Genomic DNA, 27,831 nt, shown 5'->3' with positions numbered 1-27,831 from the left:
TTCCCTGTTCAGGCTCGGTGAAATTCCATGTTTAGCAGACACGAAATACAGTTTATGAAAGTTAATGGTTTCTTGAGGAAGGCAGCTAGTGATCAATATATTAGGAACCTTGAAAACCAGGTGCAGATTGCTTAGAAGCCACATTGTATTTCCCAGCCAAGAGAGGATTATGCTCAGTACAATGCTTTACATTGAAAACACCTCTCACATATCCCTGAGATCCCCATGCACTCTTTCTGACCTATGCTGCCCACATGCACCCTCCCCAACCTGTGTAGCATTTGCTGTGTAGCATTTGCCGTGCTCCCTCGTGTGCACCCTTTCCAACCCAACCCACCCATCCATGTTCCCTCCCTGACTTTTAACAGCATCTCTTGAGCACCTCACACCTTCCCTTGGCCTTGCAGCTTCCTGTTGGCTTTCCCACTGACTTTGTCCATGCAAGCTTCCCACAAGCAATGTAAATAGGGGAGCTAGCAGGAATTAGAGGAGGGGGAAAGGGAAGGGAAATTTCCAATGCTCCCTGGCAGCTTTTCCAAGGGACCTCAATAGGGAAGCCAGCTGGAAGTTGTTCCCACTGCCACCCCCTTTTTTGTCCAACTGTGATCATTCTATTTCTATCTTTAGTTATGGAAACAATAATCTGGCAGGTCACAGGTTATCTGGATAAGCCCAATATTCACTTTACAGTATGTAAAGTTCACTTTGTAGTGCTTTACACAATTGCATTTTTTTAAATAATTATTTTCCCATTTTTTTTCGTTAGCAATAATTTGTAAGATGTGTATTTTCATACAACATAGTGGTAGAGATGTGCACAAAAGAGAACCTTCGTTTGGTTTTGAATCCCAAACAGACTGCTTTTCTTTTGGAAGTTTTGGCGAGTCATTCCAGATCAGCTGTGATTCAGCAAAAGCAAAACGTGGAATATTTGTTTTTGGCTCTGAGCTGGGAAACTTACAGGAGCTTTGGGAGGATTTCACAGGTTACATAGGACACAATTGGGGCATATTAATCCATCTTTCTTCTTTCTTTCCAGTGCTACCAGTTATCATATCATATGGTTCTCCCAATTTACCATCTCCCTAGTGCACTGGTGCGAAACCTACTGCGTCACATTGCTGTTTTGTGATGTTTTTCTCTCTTTATGGAGTTGAGGTGGGCGTGGCTTGTGTGTGATGCATCTGGCCCGCGGGCCGCCAGTTTGACACCCCTATCCTAGTGCCTTCTCCCTACCCTTGAATTCCTGCTGTCTTCCCTGGGACCTCATAGCTTGGGTATGTCCCATGCTTGGATTCTCCGAGCAGTGCACAGGAGAATCATTGGATTACATGAACGGTCGTTTCTGGCCACTGCAGGAGAGTCCAACCCGCCCTGGGGTTTATTCCCTCTCTGCTAGATTGTATCAGGCTGCGTGGAACAAAGACATTGTTGACAAATCCGGAGTATACACCATGCACACGTCCATCACAGACCAACACCTTCATTTTTGAGTTGGTCCTCAATGAGGAGAGGAGGTGTGGCTAAGAAAATCAACTCAGTCCTTGGGCAAATAGACTGAATTTAACCCATGACTCTCCCGCAACGCTCAGAGAACGACCATTCAGGTAAGCCAACGGTCATTCTCTTTATCATAAAACACTCTTACAATCTTACTCAAAACTCTTCTGCTTGGAATCCCTGAGCCTTCATCCATATTTAGAACTAAAGAGTCCAGTTTGCTATGTATCCTGACCAAAAGTGTTTTGAAATAGAAAACTTGTTTCTCCAAATGTTCCTAAAGTATTGTGTGGCATGCTGCTCAGATTGCATGTGCGGAATGTTATGGGAAGTTGTGTGATCCTCCTTGTCTCAGCATCATACTAGAAATTATTCCTACATAATTTTAAAATATCAGGAATGCAGTGGCTAAGGCACTGACCGTGTCGATCAGAAAGGTTGACAGTTCAGCGGTTCAAATTCCTAGCACCGCATAACAGAGTGAGCTCCAGTTATTTGTCCCAGCTTCTGCCAACCTAGCTGTTCAAAACCATATAAAAATGCAAGTAGAAAAATAGGGACCACATTTGGTGGGAAGGTAACAGTGTTACCTACGGTGTTAGGTCATGCCGGCCACATGTCCACAGAGACGTCTTTGGACAGTGCTGGCTCTTCAGCTTTGAAACGGAAATGAGCACCGCCCCCTAGAGTTGAGAACGACTAGCACATATGTGTGAGGGGAACATTTACCTTTACCTTAATTTGAAAACAAGTTCCAAGTAGCAATCGTTTGCTCAAACAAGCTCATTCAACTTGAAATTGTAAGATAAGATAAAGTCAGATTCTGACAAAAGAAATACTTTCCTTCTATAAATGGCATATATATTTGAGTACACACACACACATGTACGGACACATGTATATTATAAAGGGGGAGAAAACTATCATAATGAAAGAGATGTAAAAATGATAGATTTCTGACCAACTTGGAATGCTTTTAATTATTCCTAGAAATAATCAGCGAGCCAGCCAATAGCTTGAATTTCCAAAATAAGTTGTTATTATAAAATAAGTCAGAACTTATTAATACCAACACATGGAGTAGAGATGATTCAGGGTGGGTAAAAAAGATGCCAAGGTTTTCACAATAGCATTGCTGGCTTCAGTCCATGTTGGATTTGAAGGATCATAAAAGAATCCTCAAGATAGCCTCCTTTGTAAACCTCACTGAAATCTATTAAGCAATTTGTATTTTTATCCCTCATTTCAAGAGGGAAGAGCCAAACATAATGCTCTAGACAAGGTGTTAATCAACATTTAGTTTTCCAGAAACAGCTAAAATACAATTGCCAGCATCCTTCCCTATTGATCAGGTGGGTTGGAGCTAGTGGTGAAGAACACTTCAATCATATCCGGGGAGGCATTTTTTTGTCACTAGGAGAGATTTATTCCTATCTTTGTACAGGTAGATGCCAGATGGGGATGACATTTTCTTCATTGTACGGTGTCACTTGGCTGCTTCGCCTCTCAAATAGTGTACATAGTATTTTGTGTTATAATGACTTAGTCACCTTTCGGATCTGATGCTACTGCAAAGATAAATGTCACCTTTTTTATTTATTTATCTGTTTATGGAATTTATTGGCCATCCATCTTACCACAAGGTAACTCTGCTATTGATGAGAGCAAGTTAAGACCCCAGATATGATTCTTCACAATCATGGGGGTCGGTTGGAGAATGGTGGATTAAAAGGAAAGACCATGGTGAATTGTTTTTCCTGAATGTTTATTAAGGACAAGTTGCTGCCATTCATATCTGTCATTTGCTGTCAGTTGAATGTAAATATATAATTTGCGTCCTTTGATATGAACATGAACTGTTACTTCAAATTCCACGGTCTGTTATTTTGGAAAGAGATGTGACCACAAATACTGCCAATTGCTATCCAAACTGGCAAATCAGGGAACTGTGAAATTGTGACTTACTGCATTTAGGATCCCTGTTCCAGTAGATGACAACTTCTGGCTAATATTGTCTTTGGCTTAAAAATGTGTTTGTGAGGTGAAATGGATATCCTGCTGCAAACTAACAGAGTTTTAGTGGCTTATAGCCAGGAAATACCCCACATACACAAACACAAATAATAATACAGACACAAAATATTGAAAAACTTAAGTGGCTTCAGGCCCAAACACACACAAATCACAAAGTTATAGTTGGGTGACCTTTCTCTTTTAGTCTAATCCAGCTCACAAGGTTATTGCAGTGGCAAAAAATAGGAGAAGAAGAGGTTATAGATCTGTTATGAGTTACTTATGAAGTAATAAAGGCAGGATAAAAATCTTTATTAAATTTTGTGTTACTATTATTATATTTTATTATTCACAGTACACTGGCTCTAATGTAGACTTTTCTATTGTACTTTTTAAATGCCATTGTATTCTTTGAGGCTGAACTAAGATGGTATCATTATCTGAGAAGGAAATGTTATTTAAGAGCTCCTATATCCAATGGAGCTAAGCTACACTGAGCTTGCAGATATTAAGTTTTGAATAGCCATAGATGGGATTAAGCTATCAAGCAAATAATACAAGAATGGAATTAGCTGTATTTAAACATCTTATTGAATATATGTGTTAATTTCAAGGCTAAATATTAAACATATCAATTAATGTTTCAGTTATTTTCATTATGTACCCAAATGTAAAGTTGATTCTATTCAGTGCCATTCTACCTATTTCCATTCAGATAAATTTAAAGGAAAGAAAATTAATGATTATAGCAATAGCACTTAAACTTACATACTGCTTCATAGTGCTTTACACCACTTTCTAAGCAGTTTACAGAGTCAGCATATTGCCACCAACAATCTGAGACCTCATTTTACCAACCTCAAGAAGATGGAAGGCTGATAAACCTTGAGGCAATCAGGATCAGCCTGCAATACTGCATTCTAATCACTGCACCACCAATTCTGATAATAAAAAGCATTATGAGTAGTACTTTTTAAAATTATCCACATACAGTACACTCGCAGATAAGACCACCTATAATTAAACGAGCGCTCAAATTTTTTAGCCACAATACCATGAAAAATACACCACCCACAGATAGGACAATTGTAAAAATTAAGGCATATGAAAAATGTGAGAGTCATCTTATTTTGGGGGGTATTTTGCTTCGAGAGTTGGTTTATCGGCTTATACAGGAATATATACAATTACTGGTAAATACCAGATTACAAACCCATTGTTGTAATTATTTTTCAAAATATCTTATAATGATTCACTGAGGGATTCCCCACAGATTTAAAAAAAATGAAAGATATGAATGTCATTTTTTCATAATTTTGCCCTAATATACCTTGCGTGCTTAATTCAACTCTTCAAACTTTTTTAGAGAAAGACAGCACGACATCTCAAATCCACTTAAAACATTAGGTTATTCTGAATCTGAAAACCATAGTCTGGTGCAAGGATTAAAGGTCTATGCTGGGTACCAGTGAGATGCAGCTTCAAGTCCATTCTCAGGCAGGAAAACTTGGTGGGTGACTTTAGACTATTCTTTCTCAGCCCCAAGGTGGTTGTGTGGAAAAATTGGAGCAGGCAATGTAGTTTATGCCACCTTGAACACTTGCTGATCAGTGGAATAAAAATTGAACCTTTTTAAAGAGGAAATTATAAGTGATTATTGCACACCAAGAAAGATGGAGGTGGGGGAAGTCTTAGATTTGTTATCATTTCAGTTGATGTAGTTGTGATGTGATCATTTAAAATGGGGGCTGAATTTTTGCGCCTGAATTTTTGTCTGCTGCCATTATATAATTCTCATCATTTCAGTTTCCTAATCTTCATCTCTTGAAGGAAGCATGAAATAAATACAATTGAAGGAACTACTGATTCAACATGTTTGTTTGTCAGAAGCATACATGCTATGGACAGACAAATGAGGAATTGTTTGCCAGTGGCAGGCAAACAATATAATTCCTTCATTTCCCCAGGGAAAAATGGGCACCACCCTTCAATTGTTTTGTTATTACCTATGTAAATAAATAGGGTTTTTTTGGAGTAGAGCACGACAACATGCACGTTCTCTTCTATTAACTTAATATATTTAAATACGTTGTGTTTTATTAATGTGTTTTATCAATATTTATTGATTTCTAAAATTGACACTCATTCATTTTGTTTTTCCTCCAGTTACAATTACCTCAATTGGAGAAAAAGGTATGATTCTTTCTTTGTAAAAACATTTTATTTCTGTGCATATATCAAGTTATAGAGTATTTGAGGTTTACCTTGCAAAATTACTAATTGCTTGAGTTTTGGAAAGGAAAAAAAATGTAATTCCAGCATCAGGCCTTTCTGTCATGTGATTGACGCCTTCAGCTTTTGAAAAAATGGGATCTTGGCAACAAAAATATTGCTGACTCTTGCCTAAAATCTAAAATTACTCAGTTTTCTGAAGCAGCATAAGCTTACCGTTCATCAAATTAAGGATCCACAAGAATTGCTGAGCTAAATAAGCAAAAATAATTTATTCTAGCCAGAAAGTATCTCAAAAAATATGCGGAGTACTTTCCATTTTCCATCCAATAAATACTGGTGTGCCCTCTAACCTACATTCACCAGAATAGTTTGGTCTAGTGGTTAAGGCACCAGATTAGAAAGCAGGAGACCATGAATTCAAGTTCAGCCTTAGCCATGAAAGCAAATTAGGTGACTTTGGGCTAATCACTCTGTCTTAGATTAACCCGTCTCACAGAGTTGTTGTGTGGAAAACAGGAGTTGGAAAGTGTGTTATATATTTTTGCCACCTTGAGTGGCAAAATAATAAAGGTGGGATACAAATAATTAAAAACAACTAACAGCACAAATTACAATTTTCCAAATGTTTGAATTAGTTGCATGTCTTTTTCTATAAACTGAATATTGCTGCAACTTCACCTGTGAGGTTCAAATCAGCAATTATATATATTAAACTACAGATTTCAAAGATATTCTTACTCTTTCCCTCCAAATTCCACCCCAGAATGTTCTGCTTTCCCCAGCAATGCCTCTCCTTTCTTAACAGCCTTTAAAATGCAAAATAATGGGACTGGATTCTTTGTTCTTTGCTTTTTCTATGGAAAATGGTAGGGGAAAGCCGGTTACAGATGATGTTAGGAAATAGAGAAAGGCTGCAGGGTGAAGGAAACAGATGCTTAATTAGAGAAGAATAGGAAATTAGAAATTTCCTTTTGACATGTGTAATCTTGTAAGATCATCTGTTTAAAAGATAAAGTAATTTGTTCTTATAAAAAACGATCTTCAGTTGTAATTAAGTGTCAGGAACTTGTTGGCTGGAGGATTCTAGAAGGAATGTCTTCTCAAGATCAAAGATGAAAGCAACTACTCATGTTCTTTAGCTAATAAGATCTGGAAAGATAGTAATGGGAGAAAAAAGTAAAAAAAAAAGATGCATGAAAGCAGCGGTGTTAAACTTTGAGAGAGAGATTTAAAAATAACAAGTCGCAGCAAAATAATGAGTCAGTTCCCATCTTAGCCTGCCAATCAGTTTTCTACTACCCAAGGAAGGAAGAATGATCAAACCTTTGCTGATATCATTCAGCACTAGAAAAGAGACTTCCTCCAAAATATACTTCAAATTTTTCTGGTCACAGATTTGAGCGCTACAATGCAACCTTGTTCTTATTAAAGAAATTAAGTCCTTGGCTTCTTGTGAAGTAAATTTCTCAAAGGGTATCTAGAAAAGGAATCCTTATTTAATCATTCCTAATAGGGATAGGCATAGACTAGGCAATTGTTATGATAAATAGTCTGAATTGGCAATTACAGAATCTGGAATAAAAGTTAGAAAAATGAATCTCTTTTTTCCAATAGTTTGTCATGAGAAAATCAGAAAGAAAAAAAAATTCTAATTCCTTGTCTACTTATATCATAAAAATTGCAGCACATTAAATTGTTTCCAATTAGTAGTCTGACAGTATATATTCCTATATAACTTCAATAATAATATTTCAAAATTACCCTAATTTTACTCTGGCCTTTATATCATTGTCAGGAAAAGTAATTTAGATTCACTATAACAGCGATGGAGAACCTTTTCTGGCTCGCATGCCATAGAGGGGAGAGCGCAGGGGGGTCGTGCAAGGGTGTACCGCACCCATAATGTAACGTGCAACACCCCCAGTGCGCATGCGCGCATGAGAAGCACTCCCCCTCATTTTTCCATGCTTTTTTTTGCCCTCCCCAGGCTCCAGAGGCTTTATAGGATCCTGGGGAGGGCGAAAACAGCCTCCCCTGCCCTCCCCCCCGCCTCCGTGGCCCTCCGGAGGCTTCAGGGAGCTTCTGGAGGCTTTCCTGAAGCCACCGGAGGGCAAAAAACGACCCAAGAGCAAAACGGAAGTCACTTCCGGTTTGCTCGGCAGGTCGGTTTAATCCCTCTGGAGGCTTCAGGAGGCTTCCCTGAAACCTCCAGAGGACTAAAAAGGACTCTGCGATCAAACCATAAGTGACTTCCAGTTTGCTCGGAAGTCACTTCAGTTGACAGGGCAACGCCTCGCATGCCTTGACAAATGGCTCCGCGTGCCACCTGTGACACGTGTGCCATAGGTTTGCCATCCCGGCACTATCATATGCCTTACATGCTTGATGTCTTGAGACTGTCTAAAGTTTCAACAAATTAAGGATTAATGTAAGAAGAAACTTAGCTAAAAGCTTTTTGGTTATATTATTACTATTGTTACTATATCTTTATTATTGTTATTAGCTTGTATTCAATGTTTAACACCACTCTTCTTTTTTGATCTTTTTTATTTGTAAATGGTATACCCTGACAATGCACTGTTTTTCAAAAAAGTCTTTATGAATAAAATTTATTTTTTAAAAAATTAAGGATTAAAGAACACTAGGGGCTTCCTTGGGATACCACAAAATTGGTGGCTAAGAAAATTAAATTTGGTATCTCTATCTAGCAACAGGTGGAGATATGAAATTGTAATCCAGTGAACAAAAGATTACAGAAATCCATATCTCCTTATTACAAATCTTATCTGAACTGTATTAAATGTGTTTTCAGTGTCCCAAACGGTTAGAAAATCCTATTCTAAATTATCTGCCATGATAATTTATGGTCTGATAGGATTTATGCTTGAGCAGGATATTGGACTAGAAGACCTCCAAGGTCTCTTTCAATTGTGTTATTCCATGTTTTATTTTCAGAACATAAGTTGTCAAATAGGTATTATCAAATGTGTGTCTACTTTTTATAAATACCAACTGACATGGGTGAATTATCCACAATTTCATTTTCTATAGCCTCATAGCTAGTGCTATAATTAATATTTTAGCATCCATGTTAAGATAGATGCCTATACATTTCTTTTTCAGGCTTTTAAATATTTCTATAATGTAGACCTAAAATGAAATTTATAAAAGTAGAAGGAATATTGTGAATCTCTACCAATATAGGTTTTCTGATACATCTAGAAAAATTCTAAACCATTCAATTAAAAATCCATCAGATCCAGGGATTTCCTCAATTTCATTGATTGAATTGTCCTTATAACTTCTTACAAAATCAATTATATATATATATGTTGTATTTGTGCTGATAAATAGGGATTGTGACACTAAATATATGTGTGTGTGTGTGTGTGTCTGTGTGTCTGTGTGTTAACCATTGCCTTAGAGCAGTGTTTTTCAATCACTGTGCCGCGGCACACTAGTGTGCCGTGACATAGTATAAGGTGTGCCGTGGGAAAATTACTTTATATATAGTCAATATAGGCACAGAGTTAAATTTTTTTAACATTTTCTAATGGTGGTGTGCCTCGTGATTTTTTTCATGAAAAAAGTGTGCCTTTGCACAAAAAAGGTTGAAAAACACTGCTTTAGAGGCAATACAGCACAGGCTCGATTCCCAGTAAGGGTATGTTAGCTGATGAGAGCTAAATAGCTTGAAATAGATCTATACTAGTCTCCCTTTATTTATCAGCACAAATATAACAAATGTAACAAAAAGGCAACAGTAAAAAAAAAAATTGGGTTCTGTCTGGATGGTGTCTTGTGACGAGCCGAAGGACAGAGAATGGAAGTAGTGATCTTCCTCCCATATTTGGGCATACCGGGGGTTGTAAAATCTAAATAGATACCTTTCACCCTGGCTGGCTGATAAGGAGTCGAGCTCTGTGGCTCAGTGGTTAACACATCTGCCTTAGAGGCAATACAGCACAGGCTCGATTCCCAGTAAGGGTATGGCTAGCTGATGAGAGCTAAATAGCTTGAAATAGATCTATACTAGTCTCCCTTTATTTATTTATTTATTTATCAGCACAAATATAATATAATACATACATACATACATACATACATACATACATACATACATACATATATATCCAAGTGTAAAAATAATGAAACAGATAATTGATTCAGATTCAATACATACTTTTCCAGCTTTCTCCCTTGATTCCCCATAAATCTGATTAAAATACAGTATTGCATCAAATATTCAGATTTTTCTGAAAATGGTAGCCCCAATTTAATTTTAGCTGCTATAAATACGATAGAATGGGGGGGGCTTTATTTCTAGCATAAGGCAAATGTGAATCTTTAATCATCTTTTCCAACTGTATAAGATTAAAATCTCAAAATCTCTTTTTTGCTAAGGCAATACCAATAAAAGATCTCTAAATAAATGCCTTAAATGAATCCCAAAGGATTAACATATTGGTAAAGCCCATTTAAAAAAGCATCTTGACCTATTCCAAAATAGGAGGTTTGGGAGAATTACTTAGAAGCTGTCTTGAATTAGAATGGTATAATCAGGCCACCGTTCCTTAAGCTCCCAAAGCAGAAAGATACAGCTGTTATGTCATGCTTCCATGTACATCACATAATTTTCAGCTCTTCCCCAGGAGGGAATTTCATTATCTTTACACAGTTTATCCTACCTGGTAGTTTCAGTTACAGTGACCATTAGGAGTCACCGCATAACCAATTTGACCCTTTCTTAGAACACCTCAGAAGCAGGTAGCAAGATGTTACTCTGTGCAGTTCAAATCCTGTACTAGGAATTGAACTCCCGGTCCTTTGGATTTTAGATGACTATACAATGCAGGTCCTGGCTAATTTATAATTACTATTCCATTAGCCTCCTCCAACCTGCCACACACCAGAGGTGGGCTTCACATAATTTAACAACCAGTTCGCCCAGAATCGAAAATGTGTGTGTGCACCTTGCACACATGTGCACCTTGCACACATGCGCACTGCGTCAAAAACAGGGTGATTGTATAAGACAGGATAGCACTGGGGCCGGTGGATGGTCCAACTGCTGGCCATAACTACCAGTTCGCCCGAACCGACTGAATCCACCCCTGCACACACCCTATTAAATTATATTTCAAGTGAACTCGGGTATTTGAAATGGTTAAGTTTAACAATAATTGCTTGGTTTTATTTTCCTGCATTTCAGTTCAAGTACTTTGTTCTTTCTCACAAATACTTTAAGGTAACGATTAAATGTGACGGATTCCATGTATATATTCTTTCATTCATTCATTCTCTTGGTTCATTTTTCAAAACAATATATGGCTGCCCATGTCAGATTCATGGCTCTGGGCGGGTAACAGCTTTTAAAAAAATATTGTTAAAAATATCATCTGTACCCTCAAAACCAGTTGTTTCAGCCAATTGTTTCTATTCAAGTAATATTTATAGTTTTATAAAATTGTGTGTATTCAAGGATGCCCTAAAAAAAATAAATCCAGTGTCTATAATGTCATTGGAGCAGACAGATCCCCCTAATGCCTCTGAAAGGCACTGAGGCTTAATGGTATTTCTTCTTAAACTTTTGTTCTCTATGAGCTTGGAAAGTAGGTCAACAATTACTCATTTGGTATGAGATTGTGACAGAAACATAAAATATTCAGTATTCTGCGACAGTTCCCCTCTCTTCATCAATTAGTTACAAAAGGTCTTTTCTTTCTTTTCGTTTCTTTCACAATTCCTGAAGGCTATTTGCAGTTGTTTACAAACCATCACTGAAACAGCAACTTCTGGATTTAAGAGATAAAGCCAATTGTACTCATTGGCATTTCATTAGGTTTTTCAGTGTAACTTGATAAACCTATTCAGAAAATGCAGCTGTACAAAAGAATAAAAACTAGCAATCTGCACATGGCAAATAAACTGGAAGCTATTGACATAAAGATTTTGCTTTAGCTTCTCAGATTTAGTTTAGATAAGTTGACAAGAGGACGCATCTATCAAACCTTCTCGACTCACGGTTGCTTCTGGATTGGAAGTAGCATGCCTTCTAATACTAGCTGCAGGTGAACAAAAGCATGCCTCCATCCTACCTGTGAGAAGCACCTGTTTGGCATTGAAAAAACACTGGCCTAAGATGGACCTTGGCTGATCAGCACAGCTATTTATACAGTTATGTTCTGACATTCTTAAATTCTTAAATACAGTTTCTTCCATGGAATAAATAATATCTTTTTGCTTTTATAAGAACATTTTTTTAACTTTGTAATGTTTACTGATATATTACTTATGTTATGTAAATTATGGTTAGCTTATAAAAGCATTTGGGACAAGGAACAAAAACACTGATAGCATGGATATTTTTTCAGAATAATGAATTTGTTTGTATTTTCCTATATTTAAAGTCACAACCCCTGGTATGCCCCAATTATGGGAGGAAGCTAACTGCTTCCATTCTCTGTCAATCGGCTCGTCACAAGAGTCCATCACGACAGAAACCCAATATTTTTACTGTTGCCTTTGTTATGTTTGTTTTTTTTAATTTATCAGCACAAATAAACACACACACACACACACACACATATATATGCAAGTATTATGAGCAAGCAAGCTTATGAACCCTCTATTTATAAAATCATATGTGATCTGCTCTAGCTAAGCCATTTGCTTTTCAATTACTGGACATGATTAGTTCAGAGTCAAGGTTCTGTAATGCATATGAGCTCTAAGGTAAAGAATATCTTTAATAAACCCTTGTTACTAAAAGACATATATTACTGGTTGGTTTACTTATTTTATTGCTTTATTTACTTTATTGCCAACATTTTGGAAGATAAAGATTCAGAAGGATCGTGACAGACTTTAGGATGGGCCCTATCCAACAAGATGCAGTTCAGTGGTGAGAAAAGTTAAGGTCCTGCACCTAGACAGGAATAAACAAATACATAGGTATAGAGTAGGCGGTACCTGGCTCAATAGTAGTAACAGAGAGAGAGAGAGAGATCTAGTTATCCTTATGGATCACTGTTAAATATGAGTAAGCAATGTGCTACAACTGCCAAAAAAAGCCAATGCAGTTCTAGGCTGCATCAACAGAAGGATAGCACCAAGATCACGGGAAGTGATAGTACCGTTGTATGCTGCTCTAGTGAGGCCACATCTGGAATACTGCATCCAGTACAAAAAAGATGTTGAGGCCCTAGAAAGAGTGCAGAGAAGGGCAACAAAAGACGATAAGGATCTTAAGACTAAATCCTAAGATGAACAGCAAAGGGAACTAAGTATATTTAGCCTAAAGAAGAAAAGGCTTGGAGAGACATGATGACAGTCTTCCAATACTTGAAGGGCTGTTACAGAGAAGGGAGGATTGATTTATTCTCCAATAGCACCTGAGGGCAGGATAAGAAGCAACAGGTGAAGATGTCAATGGGAGATTCAACGTGAAAATAAGGAAGAATTTCCTGACAAGGGAGAACGATGGAACAGTTTGCCTCCCAGAGTTGTTGATGCTGCATCACTGAAGGTTTTTGTTTTTTTTAAAGATTGGACAACCATTTGTCTGGGATGGTATAAGAACTCCTGCCTTGAGCAGGGGGTTGGACTAGAACAGGGGCAGTGGTGGGTTCCGGATCCTGTTCCAACCGGTACACATGCGCATGCATCTTAGCACCTCCGTGAGCCTCTGCAACGCTCCAGCTGCTCTGCAGAGTGTTGCGCAGGCACTGTACATACCATGCGTGGAAGCCTTAAAAGACAGGGCCCTCCGGAGTACTGTACTGAAATGGTTTCCGGTGCTCCGGGCATGCTCCCGTACGCCTGTACCTGGGCATACCGCCTACAACCCACCACTGAACAAGGGTCACCAACCTTGGCAACTTTAAGACTTGTCGACTTCAACCTCCAGAGTTTCTCAGCCAGCTTTGCTGAATTCTGGGAGTCTTAAAGTTGCCAAGGTTGGAGAGCCCTGGATGAGAAGACCTAGGTCCCTTCAGCTTTTTGATTTCATGATTTTATGGAATTAAACCAGTCCAATAGTCATTGGAACATACACAGCAATTAACATGCATGCAATAAAGCCACAGTTGGAAATTTGCAATTGTCCTTGATATATCTAAAAATGGGTCCCTTAGATAGGATTTTTCTATAACTGGAAAGCTTCCTCACTCAAAACTGCTCTGTCTTGCTGGGATTGAATTTAAGCCAGTTTTGTCTCTAGGCTGTAACAGCCTCCAGGACATAGGGACAAGTTCTCAACGGCATCTTCTGTTTAGGCCATAGCTGAGATATAAAGCTGAGTATTATATTTACAACACATGACTCCATGCAGATGTTAAATAAGAAGAATGAATACATCAAGATACAAGAGTTTCTCATGGACTATACATTTGCTTATTATAAATATGCATAATTTAAGAACTAAGAAAGATATAAATTATGAGTACCAGATTATTTTGGCAGACTGATCTTATTCAGGTGAAATAGAGGATGACCTTTTGAAGCTGAAGCTGGATTTTATTAATTCAAATGTATTCAATTTGTATAGCCACACATCTCATATTTGCAACTCTGAGCAGCTCACATATTAAAAACAACCACATAACACAATCAAAAAGCAAAAACGCAATAACTCTTAAAACCAAATGAAAAAAACTAATTGAAAGTAAAAAAATAAATTTTTAAAAAGGATTTCATAAGTGCAAGGATTTCAATGTATGGTTTCCAATTCCATATTTTGTAATAATAAATACAATTTTTAATATTTATAGTGCTTAACTCAAATTGCATATATTATTGCTATCATATATTCTCTATGCAGGAAAACATACCTCTGGACTGTTGAGAAATCTCAGGCAAAACTGGCTTGTGTTATCAATACTGTGGTTATCTAAAAAAAAGACAGCCCTGATTTTTAAAACCCAGAAAAATAAAAAGCAAAGACAAAATTCCAGTGCAATTACTAGTTACTATGGTTGCCATCATTAGCTGAAAACAATTCTGGCAATTTCTACTCCTCATACATGTATCTATGTATCTCAGGTTTCTTTGTGTGTGCATATGTATTCCTATGTATGCTATTCCTACAAGTCATTCTTAAAACATGGAAAGATCAGGGTCTCCAAATAATTGAATTAATATTGGCTGATTAAAATAAATTGGCTAGAAAACAACAAACCCCATCAGGCTGGCGTATCTGGCTGCTTATCTTGTGTAATGACTCTAGGCAGCTCACAAAGATCCATAAAAACACAGCTAAAATCAGAAGTAGTCTTTCCCTCCAGGCCCCAGACTGAGCAGCCTTCCAGTTCAACCCACACCTTTTTCTAACCTTTTTCTAAAAAATTGTGTGTGTACACGCACTGTTGCGGATGTGTGCCCACCCACCTGTGCATGCATGCATGACACACACACCCCACGCATGCATGTGTGAACCCCCCTCCAACAGAGGGAAATTTCACCCTCCAGGCTCCAGAAGCTTTCCTGAAGCCTGGGGAGGGTGAAAACCACCTCCCCCAGGAAAGCCTTCAGAGCCCAAGGAAGTTGAAAAACAGGCCCAACGGGCCAACTGGAAGTTTGAACGAACTTCTGATTGGCCCGTTGAGCTGGTTTTCACCCTCCCCAGGCTTCAGGAAAGCCCCCGGAGCCTGGGGAGGGCAAAAAACAGCCAGAACGAGCTTCTGGTTGGCCCATTGGGCCTGTTTTTCACCCCCTCTAGGCTCCAGAGGCTTTCCTGAAACCTGGGGAGGGCAAAAACAGACTTCCCCAGCCCTCCGGAAAGCCGGAAATCAGCTGGCCGGGCGCACATGTGCGCCGGAACTGAGGGCTGTTGTGCCGGCAAATATGGCTCCATGTGCCACCTGTAGCATGTGTGCCATAGGTTCGCCATCACGGCTCTAGTCCAATGTTAGGGGGGTAAACAAGGTGAAAGACTCAAAGAGAAGAGATTTCTTGTATCTCAGGAGGGTGGCTACTCCAAAGAGCTGGGGCAGCCATCAGGTAGCAGCATTTAAGAAAGGAGCCCTGGAGCATGCTCACCTACCTAACCTAGTACCCTGTTTCTTCAAAAATAAGATATATCCTGATAATAAGGTTCCACCACAAAACCGCGTTCGACTAAAGCGCGCTCGACGAAACCGCGTACCTGACGTCATCACAGTGCCACGAAAAAAGCACGCTGTGAGGGCTAACGCTAAAATTAACCCCTAAACCTAACCCCCCTAAACCTAACCCTAAACTTAACCCTTAACCTAACCCTAAACCTAACCCTAAACCTAACCCTTAACCTAACCCTAACCCTTAACCTAAACCTAACCCTTAACCTAAACCTAAACCTAAACCTAACCCTTACCTTAACTTGAATCAGCTTGCTTTCAAAGAGCTTTTTAAAGCGCCCTTTTTTCTCCGCGGTCGCTGTTGTCGCGCTGCTGATGACGTCAGCGACGCGGTTTAATCGGGCACGCTTTAGTGGACCGCGGTTTTGTCGTGCCACGGATAATAAACCCTATCATGTTAAGTCCTACCCCCAAAATAAGCCTTACTTGTGAGCCTGCACAGCCAGCCAGCGCCCATTCTGTCTGGTTACAGTGCTGCAGCCATGAGGTGAGGCAGGGAGATGGAGGTGCGCCCCACACCAGCTTACCTCAGAGCCCCGGACAGCCAGGCCATCCACGCCCCATCAGTTGCCTTATGGCAGCACCAGCACGTGTGCAGCAGGAGCCCATGTGACCTCTAGCCCACTTCCACTTGCAGCCGCAACAGAGCAGGACGCCTGGCAGTGTGCTGGTGCCAGAGCTGTGAGGCGAGGCAGGTGCCGAGGCGTGGATAGCCTGTCTATGGGGGCCCTGAGGTAAGCCACTGCATGGCATGTGGGGCAGCTCCACCCCCGCCTTGTGGCAGCGGGACTGGCACAGTGCGGGGCCTCCTGTCCCACTGTGAGCAAGCAGAAGAAATGGGCCTCGCATAAATAGGGAAGGGGAAATAAGACACCCCAAAAATAAGCCCTAGTGCTTATTTTGGGGCCCAAAAGAAAATAAGACTCGGTAGGAGGAGGTAGATAATGGTCTTTACGCTCCTACCTGTGTTTCCCCGAAAATAAGACTCGGTCTTATTTTCAGGGAAACACAGGTAGGAAGGTAGATGCCATTAGCGAGACACAGTCCCACAACTAACCTTGGTCTGTGCCTTGTGGAGCTTGAAAGATGATAATCAGTATCTTGAATTGGATCTAGAAAGTGCGATTATTTGGAGAAATTGCTAGACGCTCAAAACTTGACTTGCCCCTGCATTGTGAACCAGTTATTGCTTCCAGATATTAAGTAAGAGCAATTAAATTGCAATAATCCATATGCTTGGAGCATCCTTTTGTGATTGAAATGGTTTTTAGGATAGAACAACATCCATATCTATAATTTCACACTTTGGTTTACCAGCCAGATTTTGAATCCACTTCGAATTTTTGTTGGCCAGCTACCTACAATTGTTATTTGATTTCATTGGAACTGATCTATTTTATTTATGACCCTATTATTATTGATTTATTGTTGACTATTACTCAGGGTTCTGTGCAATCTCATAGTCTACAATTATGTCTTCAAACTTATTTTGCAAATAGATCAAAGGAAATGTTGCATTAATCCCCTTTTTCATGTTATTGTTTTTGCTCTTTTTAACAGTTTTCACTGAAATTTTATTTGTATTTTATTTTTATTGCAGTTGTCTACCTTGTGATTTTTCATCTGTCATTTGTTATGTTTGCGTGGTCCTATTGGCAGACTATTTTTACATCTCCTGCCTCCCCCTCCAATGAGGTAAATGTTATCATTGGCAAAATTATGCAGTTTTTACTATTGAATTATTTGTTATACTAATGCTTGCTTTAAAATAAGATTTGTTAAGTTTTCTTTCTGTTTAGTTTTTCTGTTCCAATTTAATAAATTATATTGCAGTGTTGTGAATGAAAAACATACAATTATTTTCTGAAATTACCGCAATGCCACATCTTAATTTAGATATCTTTAATTTGAACAATTTCCTATTTTTGAATGAGCTAGCTTAGTAAGACAACGTTCAGATAGGTGGCCTTTGTGTTCTGTTTCATAGTCTTAATATAGGTATAAACCAATTCACAATCTGTACACTTTAACAATTATGCTCAAAACAAATTTCATTCTCATTTAGGAGTGCTATTAATTTTAAGACACACAAATAATGTCCAAATTCTATAGAAATGTACAATGTCAATATGAAGTCATTATCAATGTTCTAATCCATATTACATCCATAGAGAGAAAGAGAGATGCATTAAGGAACTCCTTTTGCTAATTTAAACTAAACATGACCCTTCCTAAAAATAATTTATTTTATCAATGCCCTATGGTAAATCAAAATGCAGCCTTAGACAATTATAATTCAGCAGTTCTAGTTTGAATTGTTTTGCTAAATAGCTCTTCTATTTAGAGTAGGGCTGTCAAACTCCTGGCTCATGGGCCAGATGTGTCACATACTGGCCACGCCTGGTTTAGCAAAAGGGGGGGAGTCCTGATATGTCACGTGACAACACCGTGATGACATGAGTTTGACAACCCTGATTTAGAGTCAAACATCATCTGGATCTTTTATAATTGTAGACCTGGATATGTTTATTTTCTTTTACTCTCAAAAGTTAGCCTGAAGTGTGTTTTCACAGTACATTTTTGAAAGTAGAAAAGCAATGGTAAAGTATTAGATAGTATTTTAAATTTAAAAAATAGACAATTTTTTTGTGAATAGCTAGACTGCCCTTCTATCACCTTAGTGGGGAGAGGTCCAAACCATCATTTCTGGGATTGATTGCACTGGGCAGGCAGATTCACAGAGGCAACAATGCCATAGATATCAAGGAATCAGGCAGATAAGTTTTTATTAATCAAAACCAGCCCTTGAATTGGATTCAGCATCTCATTAGGCTTCACCTGTTTTTAATTTGTGACTACATATTTTTAAAAGCTAAGAATCTGCCGTAGCACTTAAGAAAATCCTAAATCCAGTTTCAGCCTGTTTACAAATAGGTAATACTAAAGAGATATTCATGGAGGTGATAAGGTTTTAAAAGGTACCATATTTTTCGGACTATAAGACGCACCATGATTTTGAAGAGGTAAATTTTTTTTAAAAAGTTTTGCACTCTGCAGATTTCCCAAACCCTCTGCATGCCTCATTTTTTTTGCAAAAAAAAAAAGGGGGGGGGCATGCACAGCTTTGGGAAGCTTGTAGAGTGCTCCTGGGGGCTGGGGGGAGGCAAAAACGAGCAAAAACGCCCTGCCCTACCTAGCCCTCAGGAGCACTTTGCAAGTCTCCCAAAGCCTCTGCACGTCCATTTTTGCAAAGTGACGGGATTTGGGGAGGCAAAAAATACTGTATTCAATGTATAAGACGCACCCAGATTTTCACCCTTTTTTTTGAGAGAGAGAAAAGGGTGCATCTTATACTCCGAAAAATACGGTACATACAAAAGTTGTTTTGAAGCTAGCCATCTACTTAGATTGGAGCTACAATTTTGTACAGTCACTTTTTATGGAATGCATAGACCATGTTATCATCCTGTTGAATTGAAATGCTTTACACATTATGGCATCTTGTCTTAAAATATAAGCGCAGTGCTCAGCTTGTCAGTGTGGCTTGGCAAAGTATTGAGATTTTCCAGGGCTTCAGTCTCATGCTTTTATTTAGGGGGTTCATTACTGCATCATTCCTGAATTGCCTTCATCGTCCAATTCTTGATCCCTGTGGGCAAGTGAGGGTTTAATGAGTGGAATCCTGTTTCCAGCCAACCAGCGCAAATGTTCATTATATAAATTTGAACAGTGCAATTTCCATCTGTCTAGGACTGCACATTTTATGTGACAGTCACGATTGCTGAATCCTCCAGAAGTACAGATAATGTAATTAACATGCATTTATAATTACCAGATGTCATATACCTAGTAATAATGTAGAGTGGTAGGTGATACGTTTGTACAGTACTAAAGAGATGAAAAGGAAAATAGATTTTTGGTTAGGATAATATACATTATCTGTTTGGTGACACAAACTAGCCAGCTCTTTGATTTTGGATTGATATTTCTTGGAATTAATAATGTATAAAAATTCTGTACCTATCATCTAAATATAAGTTAGCAGATGCTAAATATAATTAGCAGGCAACAAACCTGCTTTTCTCCTTTTATGCAGTTTGGCTTATCAAAAACTGATAAGGAACAATATGAAAAAGAAGAGAGACCAGAATCTCAGCAGGAAATTCTAAGAAGAGCTGCTAAAGATCTGCCCGTCTATACGACAACAACCTCAAGAGGTAAGCCATTGGCGTTGCCTTCCCTGGACTTGCACCAGATGTGTTATCTTTATTTCTACCTCCACAGACAGATTTTCCAAAATAAAACAATCATTCTTCCTGATATCTTAAAGCCCTACATGGCATCGGACCTGGCTACCTGAGAGACGGTCTCCTGCCAATTACTTCCCACAGACCTATTAGATCGCACAGGTTAGGCATCCTCTGGATTCCATCGGCCGGTCAATGTCGGCTGGCGACCCCCCCGGGGAAGGGCCTTCTCTGTAGCTGCTCCGGCCCTCTGGAACGATCTCCCCGTTGAGATCCGAACCCTTACTACCCTTCCGGCCTTCCGCAAAGCGACTAAGACCTGGCTGTTCGGGCAGGCCTGGGGCTGTTGAATTATACAGCCCCATTCTAAGTTATGAATGTTGTCGCAATTTTAAACTGTTGTTTTTATTTTTATATCCCCCTTCCCTTTTTATTGTAAGCTGCCCTGAGTCTTCCGAGAGTGAGCGGCATACAAAACTAATTAATAATCATAATCATAATCCGGTGAAACAACTGGCCGCTGTGATACAATTGTATAATAATAATAATAATATCTGTATCACGTGAATGTTGCTAAAATGTTCCTTAGCCAGGCTGAGTTGCACAACCCCTCTGCTAGCTGCATTTATAGCATTCATCCAGGTTCACAATGTACCGGGGATCCATTATTTGCAAATATGTTTTTGGTACTTTGTGAAAAAGGATGGTAGTATCTCCCTGTTTAAGATGTGAGAGAAATGATACTTTCATTTTGAAAGTTTTGCATGGTATTTGTTTGTTTGTTTAATTTATATGGCCACTCAATTCGCACATAGAGACTCCATGTGGTTAACTCAAAGTTCCGGGTATTTGTTTGTTTATAAAATCTATCGGGTGCCCCTCTCAGAGTCATTTCTTTGTCACTCTGGAAGGTATATGGCAATAAAAGGGGGGGGATCAAAATTAAGAACTGTTCCAGATATTATTTAGATCAGGAATCCTCCACTCCTGGGCTACAGTCCAGTACTGGGCAAGCGGCAGACAAGCATGCAAAGCTTTATTTGCATATGAGCGGGATTTGGTTGCATGCACAAGACCATTTCCCCCCCTCCCTCCCCTGCTGCCGTTGCCACTGCCAGTCCATGGAGCCAAAAAAGTTGGGGACCATTGGTTTAGATTGTGTTCATGTTTCACCTTTCCGTAAATAGTTATACAGATAGTTTTCTTTCCTTTTATTTTTGCATCTCTGTACTGGTGATGGGTGGCCAATAGAACCATATAGATTTTATTGGAGAGTTCTCACATTACTCCCTACCCATTTATCTTTGAAATATGACTGCCCTATTTACATTTTGAATTCTTCCAGATTCTGTTCTGAGAAGTAGGTAAGTTTTAAAGTCCTGATTCTAAAGCTTCGCATTTCATATCTTGACTTTGAAATCTTCCATTTAGCTATTAGATACTGCGATAGATGCCAGCTAATAAAACCTGATCGATGTCATCATTGTTCTGCGTGTGACCTGTAAGTATATACTGATTCTAGTTTGGATTGATGAGTTTGTTTTCAAACATATCTTCAGACCTGAAATCACAGAGTTCCTTTTCCACATACAGGTAGTCCTCGCTTACTGACCACTTCTTCAGCATGTCTTCAGAGTTGCAACAATGCTGAATGAGTAGTATTTACAATTAATCCTCAAAACTCCGGCATTGTAGCACCCTCACAAACATGGCAATTGCAATCTGAGTGATTGATAACCAGCACTTTATGTTTAAGGATGCTTTAAGGATGCTTTTTGTAGTAATATCCCAGTCATGGTGTGACCATTTGAGGCCTTCCCTGCCAGCTTATCCCAAGCAAAATCAATGAGGATTGCCAGCAGGGAAGGTTGCACAGTTGCTCTGATAAGTCCCCTACTTCTTGCATACCATCTTGCTTCCTTCTGCCCTGACCCCTCTGCACTTGTATGCATCTCACATCCTCCTTCCCTGGCCTCTGCAACACTCCCTCTCCCAACTTACGTGTGGCCTGCACCAGGCCTCTCAAGGCTCATTCCTACACGGCTGGAAGAGCCGAGGTGGCGCAGTGGTTAGGGTGCAGTACTGCAGGCCACTTCAGCTGACTGTTATTGTTATCTGCAGTTCAGCGGTTCTAATCTCACAGGCTCAGGGTTGACTCAGCCTTCCATCCTTCCGAGGTGCGTAAAATGAGGACCCGGATTGTTGTTGGGGGCAATATGCTGACTCTGTAAACCGCTTAGAGAGGGCTGAAAGCCCTATGAAGCAGTATATAAGTCTAACTGCTATTGCTATTGCTACTCCCTACCTGGGACTCCTCCTGCTTCCTGCTTTATGCCCCACAGGTCTTTGGGGTTATGAGGACAACTGGGAGTTCCTTGGTTTCTGTCTTTAAGCAATGCAGTCACACATGATGTAGCATTTTACAACCGCATTTCTTGGCAACAGCAATCCTGGTGCACTGCTCACTGACATTCATTTGGATCTTTCTGTGAGCAGAACAGATTAACTCACTGAAGAATCTGAATATTTGTTTATCATGCTTTCCATGCCAAGATGCCTTGCTTATCATTCCCAAGCAAGCATTGGGAGCCATGGTTACCCAGAATTGCAGTCAAATTATGTTTACATTGGTTATATTATGCTGTGACTGCAATAAAAATCACAGTCTGGTATATGTCAGGGTTGCCATGGCAAAGAAACATTGATTGCTCAGATACTCATGAATTTTCCTGATGGTGCTTTCATCTCAGATACACCAGAAGCAGTTTCCTTAGTTTCCTTAGATATCGAATTATAAAGTCTAGCCCATTGCAATTCTATGGCCCCATATTATTGTAATTTTATTGTGGTTTTATTTTATGATAAACTGATTGCCAGCAGTTTGGCAGTTCAAGTCCCACCAGCTCAAGGTTGACTCAACCTGCCATTCTTCCGAGGCTGGTAAAATGAGGACGCAGATTGTTGGAGGCAATATGTTGACTTTGTAAACCGCTTAGAGAGGGCTGTAAAAGCACTGTGAAGTGGTATATGTCTAATTGCTATTGCAGTTTTCCTATATCTTCTGTGTGTGTGTGTGTGTGTGTGTGTGTGTGTGTGTGTGTGTGTGTGTGTTGTATTTGTGCTGTAACAAAGGCAACAGTAAAAATATTGGGTTTCTGTCTGGATGGTCTCTTATGACGAGCCGATGGACAGAGAATGGAAGCAGTGAACTTCCTCCCATATTTGGGCATACCAGGGGTTGTGACTTTAAATATATTATATATATATATATAAAAGCAGAGCTGGCAGCAGAGCTGGACAGTGAGGAGGTTGGGGAGGAACATGGGCCAGTCCTGAGGGCTGAGGAAAGCTCAGACGAGGGCTCTGCGTCAGAGGCAGAGAGGGAGCTAGACAGCAGTGAGGCACTCTGCGCATGGGCAGAGCTGCCAGAAGACAAAAACAATTAAGAAAGCAGGGTCGACTTAAGAGTAAAGCCACACCTTGGAGGTGATTGGCCCCTCCCATAGGAAACAAACGAGGAGCTAATGGGGAGTGGGCTTTTGCAGAAAACAATGGGTTCATTTGGTCGTGTCAAGAGTGGAAAGTTTTGTTTGTAACTATAAGAGGTTCTGAACCAAATCTGTGACAGAAGTAAGATAGGACTCTACGGCATTGACTCCACTATCCTGCTTTCTTGGCAGTGTACAGCCCATAGTACTCCTTCTCACAACCTTTGAAATTCCTGTGTCAGTATTACAGCCCAAAGCTGAAAATGAATGCATTCAGTATATCATTAGTGCTGTTGTGCTCCATTAATCTGCTTTGAAAGGATGCAGTCTCGAGAAGCTGAGTGTGATGCTTGGTAGTAACAGCATTTTCCCCAGACAATTAGTGTTTTAATTTGAATTAATGCTAAAGGTAGTAAACACCTGATGCATGTGGAAAAAAATCCTTCCAGGAACTTGAAAATGAAAGATAGTGGTAGAAAAATTGTAACTATGTGGAAGAATAGCAAAGTTTTGCCACTTTTGTGCCAAGTGTCTCTTTATTGTTCTTCTACATGCAAGACAGTGGTGGGTTTCAAAATTTTTGGGAACCTCTTCTGTAGGTGTGGCCTGCTTTCCGGGTCCACTGGTAGAACCTCTTCTAACTGGTTCGGTAGATTTGACAAACCGGTTCTACCGAATAGGTATGAACTGGTAGGAACCCACCTCTGATGCAAGAGAATATGTACACATTATGCACTCCTCTGTTCATTTCTTCTCCCTATTGTAAAATGGATTGAGTGAAAAGGGGGTTCTAAGCATGCCTCTCCTTTTTTTTTCTCAAGTTACAACTGTGTTCTGATTTTCTTGATTGTATTTTATTGTGAATGAAACTAGATAGGAAAACTGCATGAACCTACCTTGTAATATTTTGCTTCTTCTTAACTGCTTTAAACAATCTGGGTACAGAGGTGGAGTGATCAATGGTTTCCAAGATGTTACAGTGCTGGAAAAAATGTTTGAAAGTTTGATATTAGATATATTTATTGAAAAAAGCATAATAATATCCATTTATCACCTTTGCATTGATTCGGATGGCTTCTTTTATTTTAGATGTGTACTGAAAATGGATCATCATTGTCCTTGGTATGTTTTTTTTATTCCTTCTTGCTTTTGTACCAAAACCAATAAGTAAGCTCTTTTATTATTGGGTATGCACAAAATAAGTAAAGAGTAAGAATAATTAGGTGGAAATTTAAAGAGTGAACTACGAACAGAGTCTAAATTTAAGTTAGGTTTATTTTTATTTTCTTACAATAAGAACCTTAGGTTATTTTCTCACCAGCAGTAAATAGCACATTCTAGAATCATCAACTACAACTTTGTCAAAATAATAGTAACAAGAGAGGCTTTATAATGCTTCAGAGACAGCTGAATAGTTGAGTAATTCTCTGAAGATGCTTTAAATCTCTAGTTTGTAAATGGTCTGTAAATGGTCTTAGACAATCGTGACTCATTAAATTAATGGAAGCTTTATTAAGAGCAAGGTTAAATGGTAACATTGCTAGCGATATTTGATAAATACATATTAATGTTCTGTTTTTAATTGTTATACACTGACTAGAAGAAAGATGAGGATCCCCAAGTCCCAGGGGCATTTTTGGCCTTTAACCACTTTATTGTGATGGACATTAAACAAGTATCCCCTCAAGAATGTTTATATGTATATAATGTACTTTATATATTGAATTATAGTAAATTTTGTATATACACAAAGACACTTTTATTTTAGTGTTGTATGTCAGACCCTGTGACATGGCTACTCTGATGGTGGTTTGTGGTTTTATGTCAGCTGTCAGTTATGTATTTTTTGTTACCTTGTTGTTACTGTTGTGTTTTTTATGGTTAGCTGCCCTGAGTCATTACCATGAGGTGGGAAGCTATATATATTAAAATAAATAAATAAAATGTGCTGCAATGCAAACTTTTATGCTTTTAGTAGAGTCAAAGAGCCTAAGAGTCCAATCTGATTTTTATTTTAAGATTTTTTTAAATAAAATAAACATTAATATCAGTCTTTACTACCATCTTCAGCAATAGTCTTAAATCCCAGATAGGTTTATAGGTGTCCCTAGTTCTTTGTTCAGAAATGAATCTAATGCCTTCTTCTTTTCCTCACCCCACCCCCACGAAAGGTTAAAAACAAGCCAAAGAACTAGAAAATATTTTGGAAGGGTAACAAACAGCAACGCCTTTAGGTTTGCTTTCTAGGAAAAAGCAACTGACTGTGATACTTAGAGTCTTGTTCTGAGGTTACAGGCAATCCCATTAGCAACTGCTTTTGAACCCATCTATAACATGGCTGCAGAAATTTGTTTAACTCTTCTGTAGAAGGGAAAAAATGGCTATTTCTTTGTCCTTTTTCAGGGTGAATAACTGCGTGGGATTTTCCAACTACAAGTTTTTTCTCCTCTTTTTATTTTATTCCCTCCTGTATTGTCTGTTTGTTGCTGCTACGGTTCTTCAGTATTTCATAAAGTTTTGGACAGTAAGTTCTTTAAAATTAAAAGTTTTAATCTTAAAAAAAATACAGAAGCATTGTGTTTTCATGCTTCATGAAATATACTATGCTTCATACTATACCTAACTGTCATCAGTTTGAGGTGAAGTAGTAAAATACTAAATAATTAAAGTTTATATATAATACATGGTTTTTGCTTCGCTGCAGCCGAATTTGCTGTCTTGTGGATTGTACCTTTTATGTCGGCTTTTCATGCATGTTTTAAGAAAGCACATTCTATATGTACTGTATGACATTCATATCAACATTGCCCTCTTCTAATTTCAAAATAAACCTGATTTTTAATCTTCATTCTGATTGAATAGCATGACCTGGTTCCATAAGTCAGATCATTTTTAATATTGCTTTAAACCTTTGGAATAGCAACATTGTGGTTTTGGAAAAGAATTGGCTATCATTCATAGACTGTGAAAGACGTTACTTGAATGTGAATAATTTATACATTAAGTAAGCACAAAATGAAACATGTTTATAGTAAAAATAATTTGTAGATGCATTTTTGCATTTTATATACATACATACATACATACATACATACATACATACATACATATATGTCTTTGGTTATTCGTGTTTTCTCCCACGTAAAATTGGAGGTGTCTTGGCGACGTTTCGACGAAGTCTCATTCGTCATCTTCAGGCTTCGTGCTTCCAGGAGAAGCATACACACACACACACACACACACACTCAGGGTAAACCTAAACTTGAGGGGTTATTTATTGTTAACCTGTACACATCTGTGATATCTCTTCATGATTCAGGCAAATACAGATATTTGCCTGGTACAATTCATGCAGTTCCTTTTCTTTTCTTGGCATGTTGTGGTACATGCACATTAAGTAATGAAGACTTTGTACTGAGTCACAGCTGAGGAATTGCAAGATAAAAGGATTCTTAATGAAATTTGAAATGTTTGATTTTCAAATTTGATTTGAGTTTGTTTTAAGATCTTGATGCATTCCAAACTTTGAAATGTAACGGAAAACTGTAGTTAACCAAACCTTCCTGGATATTGCAGCATGGCCCACTGAAATAAAAGGTGATATGTGCTAAAATAATCTTCGCATATCAATACTTGGTCTTATTAAAGCATAATATGTATGTTCCTATTGAGAGGAAAGTTAGTTGAAGCTGAGATTACTGATTCAACCAGCCAATATCCTGGAGGCTACCTTTTCCACTTGAGCATTCTGTCACTGGCACTGCATTTATTCTGTTATTACTAAATATCTAAGAACAAGAATCTATCTTTCATCTATCTTTCTTTCTCTCACTTTCCTTCTTTCCTTCCTTCCTTCCTTTCTTTCTCATGGTTTGTTTTTACTGGGTTGCATGCAACCAGCATCGTGATTCATAACGACATATTGTTTACCATGATATGTTATTATTTTGTGTCTTAGTGAGAAAACATAGTTTAGCATTGTTTGTTTGTTTATTTGTTTGTTTATGAAATTTATAGGTAAGCCATGTCAATATTTTTGTCAGCTTTGATACTTGTTATTCTGTAGGATATTGTGTGTGTGTGTGTGTGTGAGAGAGAGAGAGAGAGAGAGAGATAATCCCTTGGGGGGGGGGTGATGGCAAAATGATTTAATTTTGCCAAAACTATGGCTAAAATATGAATTATTGTTGAAAGTAGATAAAAAAATATCTATAGATATCCTGATGCACTTGG

General features: G+C 38.7%; 1 protein-coding gene across 2 annotated transcripts in view; it reads left to right on the top strand.

Moving 5' to 3' along the window:
• ZDHHC20 (zDHHC palmitoyltransferase 20) overlaps positions 1 to 27,831 on the top strand; it is a 57,514-nt gene that overhangs the window by 8,912 nt on the left and 20,771 nt on the right. For both annotated transcript variants that reach the window (XM_014060531.2, XM_014060530.2), the window contains exons 2-7: positions 5,680 to 5,706; positions 17,464 to 17,558; positions 19,960 to 20,080; positions 21,542 to 21,611; positions 24,688 to 24,720; positions 26,002 to 26,122. In XM_014060531.2, coding sequence (XP_013916006.1) covers positions 5,680 to 5,706; positions 17,464 to 17,558; positions 19,960 to 20,080; positions 21,542 to 21,611; positions 24,688 to 24,720; positions 26,002 to 26,122 — 467 coding nt within the window. The remainder of the gene's footprint in view (positions 1 to 5,679; positions 5,707 to 17,463; positions 17,559 to 19,959; positions 20,081 to 21,541; positions 21,612 to 24,687; positions 24,721 to 26,001; positions 26,123 to 27,831) is intronic.

Source organism: Thamnophis sirtalis, unplaced genomic scaffold, assembly GCF_051295495.1.
Source record: "Thamnophis sirtalis isolate CommonGarterSnake01/CBP01778 unplaced genomic scaffold, rThaSir2_p1.2 scaffold_8, whole genome shotgun sequence".
Lineage (NCBI taxonomy): Eukaryota > Metazoa > Chordata > Lepidosauria > Squamata > Natricidae > Thamnophis > Thamnophis sirtalis.
This window is presented reverse-complemented; position numbering and strand designations above follow the sequence as displayed.